The sequence below is a fragment of the Oncorhynchus nerka genome, linkage group LG27 (assembly GCF_034236695.1).
Source record: "Oncorhynchus nerka isolate Pitt River linkage group LG27, Oner_Uvic_2.0, whole genome shotgun sequence".
NCBI classification, from domain to species: domain Eukaryota; kingdom Metazoa; phylum Chordata; class Actinopteri; order Salmoniformes; family Salmonidae; genus Oncorhynchus; species Oncorhynchus nerka.
The window spans coordinates 65343609-65360258 of record NC_088422.1 but is presented as its reverse complement, the minus strand read 5'-3'; the positions used below and the strand labels follow the sequence as shown (position 1 = coordinate 65360258).

General features: G+C 50.0%; 1 protein-coding gene across 7 annotated transcripts in view; it reads left to right on the top strand.

Moving 5' to 3' along the window:
- Positions 1-16650, top strand: part of LOC115112161 (protein CBFA2T3-like) — a 65402-nt gene that overhangs the window by 23864 nt on the left and 24888 nt on the right. For 3 of the 7 annotated variants that reach the window (XM_065011887.1, XM_065011885.1, XM_065011883.1), the window contains exon 2: positions 14417-14568. In XM_065011887.1, coding sequence (XP_064867959.1) covers positions 14417-14568 — 152 coding nt within the window. Of the gene's footprint in view, positions 1-14412; positions 14569-16650 lie in introns of all 7 variants that reach the window. The other 4 variants (XM_065011884.1, XM_065011886.1, XM_029639007.2 and 1 more) reach the window with 2 other exon arrangements.

Below are 16650 nucleotides of genomic sequence, written 5' to 3'. Positions count from 1 at the left end.
ATGCAGACCGTAATCTCTCGCCCAGCCTCCCTAACCTCACACCCTCACATCCTCTACTTAGGATGTGAGGTACTGTATTGTTCCTAAACCGCTACTTCACTGGGAGAATATTTCAGTTCCCACACAGATCAGGGATTTAATATGAAATGTGGAAAGAGGGGTGAGATTTTATTGATGTCAGAATTTTTTTTTTTTGGGGGGGGATCTGCCCAAGGAAACCTTAGGGCTAAATCCCTGTAGGGGAACTTTGATTTAGGGGGTTGGGGGCTAAAGTTCTCCAGCAGTCTCTGAAATATCCGAAGAGAGGACAGACAACACCGTGGTAATACCAGTGAACGAAGGAGGCAGATGGGCAGGAGGGGGGGAAAGAGAGAATAACAAAGGGATAGTGGAAGTGAGGAAGACATTTATAAGTTGGAGAGAGAGCCAGAGAGACGGGGGGGGAGATAAACTAAGACGTATGAGGACACTTTCCCCAGAGCAGAGGGCCAGCATTCTGACGGAGGAGAAGAGACAGTGGTGAGGGAAACCTGGACAGACGGAGTCAGGAGTTAACCCCGCAGTTGCCGTAGACTAGAAGATACACAGGCAGGAGAAGCATCTCTGTGTGGATTCTCTGTCTATGCATGACGGTCAGCTAGTGGCTAGGCCTGTATAACCACTGTGTGAATGGCAGCAGGCTACTTTAATTAGCCTATTAGCAAACACTATTACCCTGCCAATTATAGGGCCATCTATATGACTGCTCCCACTCACTGTTTTTTTTTTGGGGGGGGAGAAAATAGGCCCTGGTTTGAACGGTGGATTCCAGCCGTCAGTCTTGTCCCAGAGGAAACACTAGTATTTATTTCAGGAGCTTCCAGTGCGGCTGGCTTCGGGCTAAATGGAGATTTGCGGGGGAGAAGCTGTCAAACCTTCTGTTTAACTTGTCACATGACTCCCCTGATTGGAGTCCCCACGCAGGCGGGTTGCTACCTATGGGGTGGCGGTGATGGAGAAAGGCAGAGACTGCCTCCCCGCAGGCGCATAGCGCTGGCGCTGGCTTCCAGTTGAAGCTCGCATCCGCTACAAGACCATGGTGCTTGCCTACGGAGCTGTGAGGGGAACGGCACCTCAGTACCTCCAGGCTCTGATCAGGCCCTACACCCAAACAAGGGCACTGCGTTCATCCACCTCTGGCCTGCTCGCCTCCCTACCACTGAGGAAGTACAGTTCCCGCTCAGCCCAGTCAAAACTGTTCGCTGCTCTGGCCCCCCAATGGTGGAACAAACTCCCTCACGACGCCAGGACAGCGGAGTCAATCACCACCTTCCGGAGACACCTGAAACCCCACCTCTTTCAGGAATACCTAGGATAGGATAAAGTAATCCTTCTCACCCCCCCTTAAAAGATTTAGATGCACTATTGTAAAGTGGCTGCTCCACTGGATGTCATAAGGTGAATGCACCAATTTGTAAGTCGCTCTGGATAAGAGCGTCTGCTAAATGACTTAAATGTAAATGTAAATGATGTCATGAGCTATTGTGCATGTGCCTTGGGGCAAACGAAGTGGTATGAGAGAGAGAGAGGGAGTCACAGACCGGGGGAGGCATTACAGAGATGGAGATGGTGTCAGTGGTGACAGACAGAACAGCCGCTTAGCGCTGAATGAAATACATGATTCCAGTTTTCAACATTGCCGATTGAGAGGAGGTGAGAACAGCAAGACTTGATGTTGTTTATTTGGCCTCTTAGGTCCACGCAAGATCTCACCCCGTGGGGTCAAAATGAACACAAGAACGGTGAGCAAAAATCCCAGAACCACACGGGGGGCTGACTAAATACTTTTTTGCCCCACTGTATATATAAAAGATTAACACACTCAATGTGTTAGACGGGGATGGACAGGCCGTGTGTGGTCAGTCGGGAGGTGTGTGTGTCAGGGGGGTTAGGTTTGTGTTCAGTACAGCAGCGACGAGCATCAGTAATGACGTAGGAGGCAGAGCAAACACAGCAGGTCTGGGCTGCAGCTGGCCAGAGAGAGAGGAGAGAGAGAAACACACAGAGAGCAGAGATGGCAGCTGTCAGACCCCCGTCCCCGTTCCCATCGCACACCTGTCACACAGGAAGTCCGGGCCTGCCACCGTTTCCTGGATACGCCTCCTCAGCCAAACACACTCTCCTGCTGCCTGCTGCAGCCTCTAGAGCCTCTAACACATAGAGAGAAAGAGAGAGAGAGAGAGAAAGAGAGAGAGTAACGCTGACTGTTATTAAGTGTTCACACACACTCCTCTCCACAATGACTTTAAAGGCGTCTGGGCTCAGGCTGGGATTAGGGAAGGAAGACAAGACAGACGATCATGGGGATATGGCCTCTCCACATAGAGAGGGGCATCTGGGAGCTGAGAGAGCGAGCATTATGAGGGCTCTGAAGGCATCATTCATAACAGCCAAACAAAGTACACAAGGCCCAGGGGAAACCCATCTATATTGGTACCTGACGCAAACGTTTCCCATGGAATCTCACTGACATCGCTCTGAGTGTGAAGGTCTGGACAGATAAGAGGATGGTGGTGCTCTACGACAGACAGAGCAGATCACTGGACAGTACGGACCTCTTCTTTAACTCTCCCATAGAGACAATGGCCCTCATGCCCACACTTATGTGAGGAATATTCCCACGCTCACTCACCCTTCCCCTTCCCCATGACCAATCTGAACTAACCCAGATGTACAGCTCGCAGATGGACTCACACTCTCACTACATCTCTCTCTCTCTCTCTCTCTCTCTCTCTCTCCCTTTGCTCTCTGCTCCCAGTTTGACTCAGTCAGAGAGGCAGGAAATGCTAGAGTCCTGTACAGGAAGTGATGTCACACAGCCCTGTGGCAGATGGTTGATGGGACGATGACGACGAGGCATCCAGGCTGTTAACAGCAGCCTGAGCGTCAATGTTGTCATTGGCAAAGTTCTTCTTTGTTTTTGCAGGATTGTCAAGGCGGGTCCTCAGGAGAGCTCCTCGCCCTATTCCCAATCCACCCTTCATGCTGCCTGTATGCAATTAACAGAGTAATTAAAAGCCTGATGAGCTAATTGGTGTTCGTTGAAGCTGCAGGTGTTTTGATAGGGGAGCTTGTTTGTGTAAGTGCACAGTATAAACAGATTCCGATCGAGGGTAATTTTTGGCACGGTTTTCCCCCATAATTTGAATAGTATGGGTGTTTAGGGGAAAGCAAGGCCATTACCGTTACTGTTAAATAGGCCACGGTAAAGTTAGGCAACGGTAATGAAATTGTCATAAATCTTAATCATAACATAAATAAACCATTTTATTCTAAGTTGTTCTGGAAAGGTATTAAGTATCAACTTAATTTGGGGAGAAACAGAGAGAGTGAGAGAGAGAGTGAGACAGACACAGAGCGAGAGAGAGACACAGAGAGAGAGAGAGAGAGTCACAGAGATAGACACAGAGAAAGAGAGTGAGACAGACACAGAGAGAGAGAGAGTCACAGAGAGAGAGAGAGAGACACACACAGAGAGACACACATAGAGAGAGAGACACACACACACATAGAGAGAGAGAGAGAGAGTCACAGAGAGAGAGAGAGTCACAGACAGAGAGAGAGACACAGGGAGAGAGAGACACAGAGAGAGAAGACACAGAGAGAGAGAGTCACAAACAGAGAGAGAGAGACACAGACAGAGAGAGAGACACACAGACAGAGAGAGAGAGTCACAGACAGAGAGAGAGACAGAGAGAGAGACACAGACAGAGAGAGAGAGACACACAGAGAGAGAAGACACACAGAGAGAGAGAGACACAGACAGAGAGAGAGAGACACAGACAGAGAGAGAGAGTCACAGACAGAGAGAGAGACACAGACAGAGAGAGAGACACAGACAGAGAGAGAGAGACACACAGAGAGAGAAGACACACAGAGAGAGAGAGTCACAGACAGAGAGAGAGAGAGACACAGACAGAGCGAGAGAGAGAGAGTCACAGACAGAGAGAGAGACACAGGGAGAGAGAGAGTCACAGACAGAGAGAGAGACACAGAGAGAGAGAGTCACAGACAGAGAGAGAGACACAGAGAGAGAGAAAGTCACAGACAGAGAGAGAGACAGAGAGAAAGAGGCTGAGGCTGCCTCCTGTGAGAAGGAGCAAAGGAAGAGAACTGCTCTGAGGAACTGGGCCAAATAAGTCCCCCTCTCCTCCCTGCATCTCTCTCTCTCTCTCCTGTTCCATGTCTTCTTTTTTGCTTCCCCTCCCTCTACCCAACCCTTTCCTCTCCACCTCTCTTCATCTCTCTCTCTTTCTATGTCTTTATAGTGTACTTTATATATCCCTGTACCTTCCCCCACGCTCTCTTCTCTCTCCGCCATGTTTTAGTGTTTTTCTCTGATCTGCTCTGTGTCCTCCCTCCCTCCCTCTCTCTCAGTGTTGGCAGATGTGCTGGTGACGGCTGTGTGCCCGTGGCGCTGGCGGGTCCCCAGGTGGCGGAGATGACAGTTATTGATGTTCAGGTGTGAGCTTTTTACAGTGGGCCTGGAGCCTCTTGCCAGCCAGCCAGCCCCACGCACTCTGAGCGCGGTCCCCTACTGACTGGGTCTGATAGAACCGCAACAGCAGGAATACAAACAACACAGCAACAAGTCCACCTGAGAAATTATGGCTTAGCTGCTGGTGAGCACACAGCTGTGGACTTGTCTGGTACGATTGGAAGTCCAGCTTTTCTTCCATGTTGTTGTGTTGCCAGTATGAGTAGAAGCAAACTGCAGAGGCCATATTTTTTGTTCAAATTAGGATGTCGACGGATCCCAACAACGGGCCAGTTAGTTCTTGTTGGTATGTGTGTATTTGTGTGATTCCCCCAGAGTGGCCGCACACTCGTCTCTGTGTCTCGGGCCGGTGCCAGTGCCCAGTGCCGTCCTAACACACTCCAGATGGGCCAGGCCGGGGAGTTGTTCTTGGCACGGCCCGCCTCGGCAGAATGTCACAAATACTTTCCTTTATTTAGGAATGGCTCTGGGTTAGCGGCTGGGGAGGGAAGGAGGAGAAGGAGAGAGGAAGGGAGGGAGGGAGGAAAAGGAGAGAGGGAGGGAGGAAAAAGGGGGAGGGGGAGGAGAAGGAGAGAGGAAGGGAGGAGAAGGAGAGGGAGGGAGGGAGGGAGGGAGCAAAATGAGAGAGGGAGGGAAGAGAAGGAGAGAGGGAGGGAAGAGAAGGAGAGAGGGAGGGAAGAGAAGGGGAGAAGGAGACAGGGAGGGAGGGGGAGAAGGAGACAGGGAGGGATGGGGGGAGAAGGAGACAGGGAGGCAGGGAGGGAGGGGGGAGAAGGAGACAGGGAGGGATGGGGGGGGAAGGAGACAGGGAGGGATGGGGGAAGGAGACAGGGAGGGATGGGGGGAGAAGGAGACAGGGAGGGATGGAGGGGAGAAGGAGACAGGGAGGGAGGAAGAGAAGGAGACAGGGAGGGATGGGGGAGAAGGAGACAGGGAGGGATGGGGGGAGAAGGAGACAGGGAGGGAGGGAGGGGGGGCAGGGAGGGATGGGGGAGATGGAGACAGGGAGGGAGTGAGGGGGGCAGGGAGGGATGGGGGAGAAGGAGGGAGGGAGGGAGGGGGGAGAAGGAGACAGGGAGGGAGGGGGAGAAGGAGACAGGGGAGGGAGGGAGGGGGGAGAAGGAGACAGGGAGGGGGGGGAGAAGGAGACAGGGAGGGAGGGAGGAAGAAACAGAGCTCCATGGAACATCTGGATTTTATTAGCAGCCATTGGGAAAATGTGAAAAGGACGTTTTTTCCCTGTGAGTAGCGATATGCTGCATGTAACCACTTCACTGCCGAGGGACGTCCTCCCTGAAGAGAACAGATGGCCGCTAGACTTCAATACAATTATATCAATAACAGTCATCACTGCCGTCAGCGCCACATGACAAGCACACAAAAGTGCGGAGAGGCAGGGAACCGAAACTTGTCTCACAAGTGCTGTTGTGTTGGGTGGGAAAGAAGCCGACTCTGAAACGCAGGTCCCTCGTCAGGACGTTTTCATCACCATCATCCTGAAGTCGCATTCACAGTTCAAATCAAGAGCTGGCTTTTCCACCAGACCGCCAATAACATCACATTACCCAGAAACAGCAAACAGAGGGGGAATGGAGAGAGGTGGAGGAATAAACAGTAATGTAGTCAGTAAATGAATAAACACAAAGACGTAAGGGAATACACACTGCTGCACTGAACAATTCAGAGACTGGGAGTCCTATTTAAACTTAAACAGAGAAGTAGAGAGTAGGGAGTAGAGAGTAGAGAGTAGGGAGTAGAGAGTAGGGAGTAGAGAGTAGGGAGTAGAGAGTAGAGTAGAGAGTAGGGAGTAGAGAGTAGGGAGTAGGGAGTAGGGAGTAGGGAGTAGAGAGTAGAGAGTAGGGAGTAGAGAGTAGGGAGTAGGGAGTAGCAGTATTGGTTCCTTGTTTTCCATGTTGTTCTACCTTTCTCCCAGGCCATGCCTCATGCCTCAGACATCTGAGTACTGTATCCGCTGTCTCTGACTGGTGCAGACGAGGAGAGAGCGGATCTCTCCTGTGTATTAGACCGTTTTACACTGACCCTGTCCTGGTCTGTCCTGGTCAGCTCATGTCCTCTGCCCAGTAACTCAGTGGTAACTAGGTCAGCCCAGGAACCAGTGTGTCTGGCCTCATCCCTCTCTCCTCTCCTCCTCCTCATATGGATGAATGGAGTGTCTGAGGACCCCCTCCTCCTCCTCCTCCACACAGCTGGGGTCTCAGCCATTACACACCACATGGGTCACCACTGCACCGCCGCCACACCCTAAATGGTTTTAACATATATTCTGTGAGTTATTACTGTATGCGCTGTGAGACTCCTGCCGTCGCTCAGTCTAACTTTCCCTATGTTGTCTATCTTTCATTCCACACACACACACACACACACACAGACACGTTCACACACATGCATTTTCTCCCTGGGCCTTTCAGTTCTCGATTTTTAAACAGACATTTATTCCCCACTGAATGTTTGTTTTTACTAAACATATTTGTTCAGCCCAGTCTGTGTAGCATCGCAGTGATTCTCAAGTAACAGGGTAACGTTTGTATTTGTTTCTGCTTGTTCCGTGCTTGTACATTTCTGTGGATGGGGCTGGGGGTGTTCTCTCTCACCATGTCATTAGTGAACCTAAAGCCTCTGAACTCTAAATCAGCTCAAGATGATCCCAAGTCTGGTTTCTAACACACACACACACACACAGAGAGAGAGAGACAGAGAGAGAGAGACAGACACAGAGAGAGAGACAGACGCAGAGAGAGAGAGAGAGAGAGAGGAGAGAGAGAGAGACAGATTGGTGGCTGGGCTGTCTGCCATTCAGACAGGTTGACTGAGTTCTCCCAGCCAGTAGGACATTTACATCATCATCACAGCCAGGCTCCTCCATCCAGCATGTCTGATCTCTATCTAACCCACTATCCCTCTGCTCCAACATCTCCCTCCCGTCAGACCTAGTCTATTCTTTGTGGTGCCTCCACCCACTCCCAGGCTAAGGGGGCTATGCAGGCCCAGGGTCTCTGTCAATCCCTGGGTCAGGAGAGGGGCGATGGGGATAGGGAGTCTGGAGGGGGGCTAGGGAGAGGGGTGCGGGGGTCCCTGGGTGCAGGGCTCTAATCCCCATGTTTTGATGTGAGGCCTGTGTTTGTGTGGACTACTCAGCGGCCTGATGGGGAGCAGATGTGGGAAGGGAGGCGGGCGGGCACCGAGCCAGAGCAGCTGGGAGAAATTAAAAACAACAGCATTCCTGGAGACTGGGGGAATTACAGAGGAACGGAGAGCGCGAGAGGGAGAGATTTCGGGGTATGTGTCACAGAGAGGAGCCCATTTGGAGAGAGGGAGAGCGACAGAGGAGCAAGAGAAGATCACCTCAGAGTCTGTCCGCGTCTAAGGCACAGTTACAGTAGCTCTGTTCTAATGGTGAAGGATAGGCCATGTGAATACAGAGACACTACCAGCATCCAACCAGGCTCTTCATGGCCTGTCATGACGTGATGGTTTCTTGTGTGTTTGGTGGTTTTAGGGAAAGCACATGTCCTGGAAATCTATCAAGAGACCCAGAAATAGCTCCAGAATGACAAACTGGAGTGTGATCTTGTACTGAATCGTTTTTCTTCTCGTTTGTAGCACACTAGGAGAGGGCTGAACTAAAACCATTTTTAGAACACCGAATGCTGACTGACCGTTCCTTCCCTGAAAGCCATTTTTAGGCGTGATTACGGGAAACATACAGCTGTGTACAGGAGAGACTGACAACAGTATAATTATCAAAAGCTTTTGACTGCACACTGTGTGCTGCAGCTAAAGCCAGAGATGGCGCCGGGCTCCCAAATCCTCAGGGAGTCTATGAAGCAGCATTGTATCCTGGGTAAAAATCTATTTTCTGTATTGATTACCGTGTAGATCCACTTGGAGTGGGAGATAAAAGGGCTGCGTGGAAGGAAGAATCAGAACGTCCTGTACCACTCCCCTGAACAGGATCCACTGTGGTGCTCCGGTGCCATGGTTCCTTAATTAGACAGAGGAAAACACCAGCGAAGGCAACAGGACACACGCTGTGGTCAGGTGGACATGCTGGGGGATTGACAGCTCTACCCAGGAAGCCTGTTGAGGTGTGGACCCTCAACTCTGTTTCACTCTGTCTTAACTAGTCTCTCCATCTCACTCTGTCTTTACTAGTCTCTCCATCTCACTCTGTCTTTACTAGTCTCTCCATCTCACTCTGTCTTTACTAGTCTCTCCATCTCACTCTGTCTTTACTAGTCTCTCCATTCTCTCCATCTCACTCTGTCTTTACTAGTCTCTCCATCTCACTCTGTCTTTACTAGTCTCTCCATCTCTCTCTGTCTTTACTAGTCTCTCCATCTCACTCTGTCTTTACTAGTCTCTCCATCTCACTCTGTCTTTACTAGTCTCTCCATCTCACTCTGTCTTTACTAGTCTCTCCATCTCTCTCTGTCTTTACTAGTCTCTCCATCTCACTCTGTCTTTACTAGTCTCTCCATCTCACTCTGTCTTTACTAGTCTCTCCATCTCACTCTGTCTTTACTAGTCTCTCCATCTCTCTCTGTCTTTACTAGTCTCTCCATCTCTCTCTGTCTTTACTAGTCTCTCCATCTCTCTCTGTCTTTACTAGTCTCTCCATCTCACTCTGTCTTTCCCTCTCTGTTTCTCACCTTGGGGCGAGTCTTCCTGTCCTTCAGCACAATGGGAGCACAGAGGGCCACAGATGGGGGGCCAATTGTGCCCCGACGACGCTAGGCCAATTGTGCGTCGCCCCACGGACCTCCCGGTCGCGGCCGGCTGCGACAGAGCCTGGGAGCGAACCCAGAGTCTCTGGTGGAACAGCTGGCGCTGCGATGCAGTGCCCTAGACCACTGCGCCACCCGGGAGGCCAGACTTTCTAATGTATTAACAGTGAAATCCAGAGTGCGTGTGCGTGCGTGTGTGTGTGTGTGTGTGTGTGTGTGTGTGTATGTGCGTCCTTTAGCTGGTCAGATTAAACAGCTGTGAGTAATCTCACGGTAGTTGCAGACAGGCCAGGAGGGCAGGACTCCTCCCTCTCTCCTCCCCTCGCCCCAGAAGTCTCGGCCCTCCCAGCCAGGTCGTGGTCACTCCCAGAACCCCCCGGGAGCCATAGCAGCATTTGCCATGTGGAGGAACTCTCCTTAAGGATTCAATTAAGATCCCTGATTAAGGCATGCTTTCTGTCAAAAGAGGTTCACTGTGTCAATCAAATCACAGGCAGAGGGTGGGTGGGTCAAGATTGTTCAGTCGTGATGGAAATAGAGTGCATGTACATTATGGGATTCAAGTGAAATGACCAATCAGTGATCGCCATTCAGTATAAACCGACAAGCATTTTTTAAAGGAACAAGAACCCAGGCAGAGAGTTTTGTGTGCGGTCCTCTTGTTGAGAGTTGCTTTGTTGTTGTTGAAGTCAGTCAGTAGAGCTACAATAGGTCCTGAACAGAAATACTGTTTGTTGAGTGTGGTGACAGATGGACGAGCGCTGCCTTCCTCCTCCTCCTCCTCCTCCTGCTCTGACAGACAGACAGGAGGGGAGGGCCAGGCAGGGTACCTGTCTACATTTGTCCCTGGCAGGGAGTGGGGACATTGCAGCCACACAGACAGAAGCCACCAGCTCAGCAGGGCTCCAACTCTAACACTTTGTTGTGTTTAGGGGATCGGAGCGGTGGCCTGGCGAGCGTCCCTTGTGTTTGCGGGGAGCACAGTCACATTGTCAACGGCCATTGGAGCTTCTCGAATCTAGAATAACACTCTTGAAAATCAGAGCCTACATGCGAATATGGAAATAGGCCAGAGAAGAGTTTAAGAGAATGCCAACTGTGGAAGGAATACTGTGGAAGGAATACTGTGGAAGGAATACTGTGGGAGGAACATTGTGGGAGGAATACTGTGGAAGTAATACTGTGGAAGGAATACTGTGGGAGGAATATGAATACTGTGGAAGGAATACTGTGGGAGGAATACTGTGGAAGGAATACTGTGGGAGGAATACTGTGGGAGGAATACTGTGGAAGGTTTCCATTCATAAACCATTGCTCTGGAACACACAGTGTGCCCTGCATGGTTCTGTCATATCAGCATACTACTAGGGCCAAAAGTAGAGCACTTTGTTTATGCCAAAGAGCCCAAATTAAACACAACATTATGATATATTTATTTATGTCACTCAGAATTATTCACTTAGTTTACATATAGCACATTGGTTAACTACTGTCTTTTGGGATTACATATGCAATGGTTACTGCAAAATAGTCTTCAAAAAGCAAACAGGAAGGACCTAATTAAACTGAATGTCTGTGATTTGGCATTTCAGTTTGAGACCAAAGGTGAATCCGAGTGTCTGCTGTGTTCTTTAGTGGCCGGGGTCTGGTTGCGCTGTTTGAAACTCAAGCCCTGGTACAGTTGTGAGTCTGTGGTGTGAAACACAAAGTTCAGCCAGACTGGTGGGTGGAGGGAGGGAGGGCCTGTAGCCAGCAGCAGAAGATCTGAGTTTAGTAGTCTGAGAAAGAGCAGTAAGGCGATGTGCCTGTCCGTCCTGGCTGTCTGTCCTGGCTGTCTGTCCTGGCTGTCCGTCCTGGCTGTCCATCCTGGCTGTCTGTCCTGGCTGTCCGTTCTGGCTGTCCGTCCTGGCTGTCTGTCCTGGCTGTCCGTCCTGGCTGTCCGTCCTGGCTGTCTGTCCTGGCTGTCTGTCCTGGCTGTCCGTCCTGCCTGTCCGTCCTGGCTGTCTGTCCTGGCTGGCTGTCCGTCCTGGCTGGCTGTCTGTCCTGGCTGTCCGTCCTGGCTGTCCGTCCTGGCTGTCTGTCCTGGCTGTCTGTCCTGGCTGTCCGTCCTGGCTGCAGAGGTGACTTCTCCCTGCCTCCCCAGAAACACTTTAACCCTGAGGACCGCGGCACCCTCCTGCACCCCCCACCCCGCTACCATCCTGCAGCTGCTCTCCCTGGAGGTCAATACCTAATTATCCTCCTGTTGCTCGTTTGGCAGTCACCCGATGTGTTTGGTTATTTTTGCACTTGACAGTGGTGGGCGGCAGCGGCTGCAGCTTAGCGGGTGGGTTGGGGTGGGGTGGGGGTCTGTTCCAAACATGGCCAGGAGTACTAGAGCTACATGCTAGTGGGGTGCCTGTAGGTCTATGAGGCGAGCTGCTCCCTGCGTGCCCGACATGATCCTGCTGTCCGAGTGGAGTTAACAGTGGAGTGAACCCTAAGACAGCTGATAGAGAACGCCTGGCTTGAAACCGTCTTCCTCAGCACATGCCTCTGTACTGGTCTAATGCAGATACTGGGTTCAGGGCTTGCAGAGTATATACACTATATAAGAGCGGTGGCTACACGCACTCGAATACGCGCGCGCACACGGTCTCACACACTGTAAAGCTATCTTCTCTGTGGCTGTGAAAGACATCACACTCGGCAGCTCATGTTTTTGTAGCAGAAGGATCTCATTCCACCCACATCCCTCTGACGGCTGCAGCTTCCCGTTACACTCAGTGTTTACCATGGAGCATTTAATACTGAATACTCCGACACTGAGTCAGGGCTGATCATGCTCACTGGATAATGTGTATGCATGGCCCCTGCAAAATATATTAGAAAGATTATTACATTTTATCCATATTATTTCAAAGAACAAACATTATTTTGAATGAAAAAAGTATGTGATTATGTGTAAATGGTGTATTTGGGATTGCAATCAAATAGACCTTTTAATACATCAAAAAGATAACTGACATTTTCAGCCTTCTCTCTGCAGCTTTGCGTAAGAAACTACAAGAGTTGTTGTGGTCGTAGTAGGTGTCAGAATGAGTGCCAGTGTGGGGACTGGGCAGTGACAGTGTGGGGACTGGGCAGTGACAAGCCAGTGTGGGGACTGGGCAGTGTGGGGACTGGGCAGTGACAAGCCAGTGTGGGGACTGGGCAGTGACAAGCCAGTGTGGGGACTGGGCAGTGACAAGGCAGTGTGGGGACTGGGCAGTGACGAGCCAGTGTGGGGACTGGGCAGTGACGAGCCAGTGTGGGGACTGGGCAGTGACGAGGCAGTGTGGGGACTGGGCAGTGACGAGGCAGTGTGGGGACTGGGCAGTGACAAGCCAGTGGGGACTGGGCAGTGACAAGCCAGTGTGGGGACTGGGCAGTGACGAGCCAGTGTGGGGACTGGGCAGTGACGAGCCAGTGTGGGGACTGGGCAGTGACGAGCCAGTGTGGGGACTGGGCAGTGACGAGCTCGTGTGTCCCTGTGTATGTGGGAGGCGGCAGAGCACGGCAGAGGAATAGCAGACCTTGTCCTATCTCCTGGAAAAGGCGATGCCACCTGACCGCTCCAGGCCGTCCCGTCCCACCTGTCCCCACCCGGAGCAGCCCTACCTTGCCTTGTTTGGTCCCTGCTGTGGGCCTCGTTTCAGCCTCGTAGAAGTGTCTCTGTGATGGACAGCGGCAGATCCAGCTACATTTGTCAATGACTGTCAAGAGCCTGTCCATATGGAGGACGAGAGGGGACAGGTGGGGAGTGTCAGTGGGACTGGGGCGGAGGGGTGGGGAGGGGGAGTGGCGGGGGGTCCCGTCAGCAGCAGCTGAGTGGACCAGCAGGTGTTACTTTATCCAAGAGCTGTAATGTTTTGCGTGTCGTTCCAAGCCCCCATCTCTCTATCTCTGTCTCTCTACTGTAGTACGACATCGTTCACAGAGGCTACGGCCCAAACACTTAAAAGACACACCATCGTCCACTTACCCTCGCCTTATGCCCTTGGGGGAATCCCCGTCGCCATCTTGGAGGGCGGTCCAAATGATTAGCCAAGCAAGGGAAGTTTGCAACGTAAACCCTCGTTTTCAGTCAGCTTTGCGAGTGTACAATTATCCGGGGCCTGAAACTCCCCACAATTCAATTCGCGACGGTTGTACATCCGCTAAGAAAAGTCTGTGAAAACTTAACTTAAAAACAACATCAACGGAGAAGTCAACATACAAGTGTAAGTAAAAACCAATGCAAATAGGTTAGAAATGTTGCTACTACGTGAAAAGTAAATATGTTTTTGTTTGGGTATCTTTTGGAAATTGTAGAATAAAAGACTTTCCTTCAGAAGTTCCAGCTAGGCAGGCTAACGTTTGTTAGATAATTAATTGGCTAGCTATCATACAGTAGGCTTATATTAATAATGATGTATTTAACATAAGTAGACATGCACTCATAATTGAATGTAGTGCATATAAAGGAACCACAAGCCACCGGTGGCTGAAAGCACAATCATCGCGGGATGAACGAGTGACGAATTTCTGGCCAAGGGTGTTCCATTTAAAAATCATTCCTTCCTCCCTCACCCCTTGCCCTGCAAGTGTATACTCGCCAGACGTCATGATACGTCATCAGAAGTGTCCACTAATTTGAGGGCTGAGGGGATAGGATGTGTCTTTTAAGTGTTTGGACCGCAGCCAGAGTCTCTGCAGCAGAAACAAGACCTCACAGCCAGGCCATCAATACATTCTCTCTCATAACAAATCAGTGGGACTTGAGTGGGTGTCAGATAATGGAAGCAACACTGATCAATAAATACAACTTGCTATTAAGATTTTTTTCTGAGAATTAAATTGCTTGTTTGGGTCTGATTTTGATCGTGTTCGTCCTGTACCTGGATGTCTGCGTCTGGGGGCAGATATACTGTTGGTGTCTGATGGGTCTTTCATGTTTGTCTCTTTGTAACCGTCTCTCTCTCTCCTTCTCTTTCTTTCTTTCTTTCTTTCTTTCTTTCTTTCTTTCTTTCTTTCTTTCTTTCTTTCTCTCTCTCTCTCTCTCTCTCTCTCTCTCTCTCTCTCTCTCTCTCTCTCTCTCTCTCTCTCACTCTCTCTCTCTCTTTCCTGCAGGTAGCACAGAACAGAAGGTTGGAACAATGCCCGATTCACCTGCTGATGTCAAAACCCAGCCCAGGTTGACTCCGCCCACAATGCCACCTCCACCCCCGGCCGTCAGCCAGGCACCCAATCGCAACGCTTCATTCACACCCACCACCAGTAGGTCAAGTAAGGCATTTTTGTAATTCATTATTTCTCTGTTTGCACTTTGCACCCAAATAGGCACTCTAAAATATGTACGCATGCGATCTTTCAATTTCAAAAATACTTCTATCATATTTTACCTGGCATAAACTACTATTCTGTGTTGATACCATGTCTGTGTTTCCCTTGAATGCCTGAATCCTCTTTGTAACTTTATAAAGAACCTTGTAAATTCCCTGAGGTAGTACTATGTATCTATCTTGAAGGTGTTTTGTGCTTCATTGGGCCAGGCAGGATGTGAACAGAATAGTGAGCTGGTAGGAGTGCTGCATCAGCTCTTCTCTGTCATTGGCACGGCTCTACCTCTGCGTCTGTTAGGCTATTAGGAAGGGAACCTGCCTGGGCTGCAGGGGAAACAGGCTGCCACAGGCTGCTGCTGGGCTCCATAGCCCTGGCTGTGGGTTTCTTGATGATAGCTTCAAAATGACGAAGACTTCAGTCACTTGTGTGTGTACAGGTAGAATCCCGTTTGGAACAAGTGTCTTGGAGTATGTGTGAGAATGGCTGTGGCATTGTCTCAGTGTGTGTGTGTGTCTGTGTGGGGGCTTGTTCACCGGCTGTAGTGGTACAGGGGGCATTGCTAGGCTCGCCGGGCTACAGACCACTTTCTTCCCCAAATAACAATGACAGGCCGTGTTGTTTCACCTGTTGTAAAACAGTGTAGCTCGCTCTCCCCTCTAAAACCAGAACACAAGTGGCAGGTCACATGGTTAGCCCACTTGTGTGCCGACCGACCAGGCTCCAATGGACAGATTAGATTCGAGGGTAGAAATGAGAGGAACTGTATACTGGAACATATATTCAAACACCATCTAACACACACTGTTGGCGTACTGCCATATGTACTCCAACAAACTGGGGGAGAAACGAAACTCCCTGCAGATTGAAATGTTTTCAAACATATTAGGGATGGATGGTACTCAGATCGTCATACCATCCTTCTCTCATACCGGGATATACGGTCATACCATCCTTCTCGCATACCGGGATATACGGTCATACCGTCCTTCTCTCATACCGGGATATACGGTCATACCATCCTTCTCTCATACCGGGATATACGGTCATACCATCCTTCTCGCATACCGGGATATACGGTCATACCGTCCTTCTCTCATACCGGGATATACGGTCATACCGTCCTTCTCTCATACCGGGATATACGGTCATACCGTCCTTCTCTCATACCGGGATATACGGTCATACCATCCTTCTCTCATACCGGGATATACGGTCATACCATCCTTCTCTCATACCGGGATATACGGTCATACCATCCTTCTCTCATACCGGGATATACGGTCATACCATCCTTCTCTCATACCGGGATATACGGTCATACCGTCCTTCTCTCATACCGGGATATACGGTCATACCGTCCTTCTCTCATACCGGGATATACGGTCATACCGTCCTTCTCTCATACCGGGATATACGGTCATACCATCCTTCTCTCATACCGGGATATACGGTATTACTGGCTTAGTACACAAGGTGGCGCCAAAAAAACAACATTGGACATCTATTACCAGAATGCTAACAAAATTAGCACAAGTATTATTGAATTTCAATGGAGGCTGCTAGCTAAATATGCTAAGGAGCGCAAAATGAAAATCAACTAATTGCAGAGACAGGCAATCCTGCTAAGAAATGTATACATATATAGGTAGGCGCTACCGAATGTCATTTTTGGTGAGTTTGGACATTTACAAGCGAATGTGGACGAGAGACATTGTCCAAATGAACAAAGTTCCGACGCATGCTTGTCTTAAGGAAGAACAGTACTGGAAATCAAGATGGTGGAAGCTGTACAGATAACTCATCCAAAGTGTTTTGACTTCTCAAACACGGCAGAAAGCTAACACAGTATGATTCCCCGTCACCTTATTAGTTTAGCCACTTACTTACATTAACTCGCAAGTTAAACTTAGGGATCGTGTCAATGCAGAATTCTGCATTTTTCACACAGGAAAGAAAGATAAAACGCTAAAGAAATATCTTGCTGCATTTTTTAAACACAGAGTAATTTCATGCTTCAGTTGTACT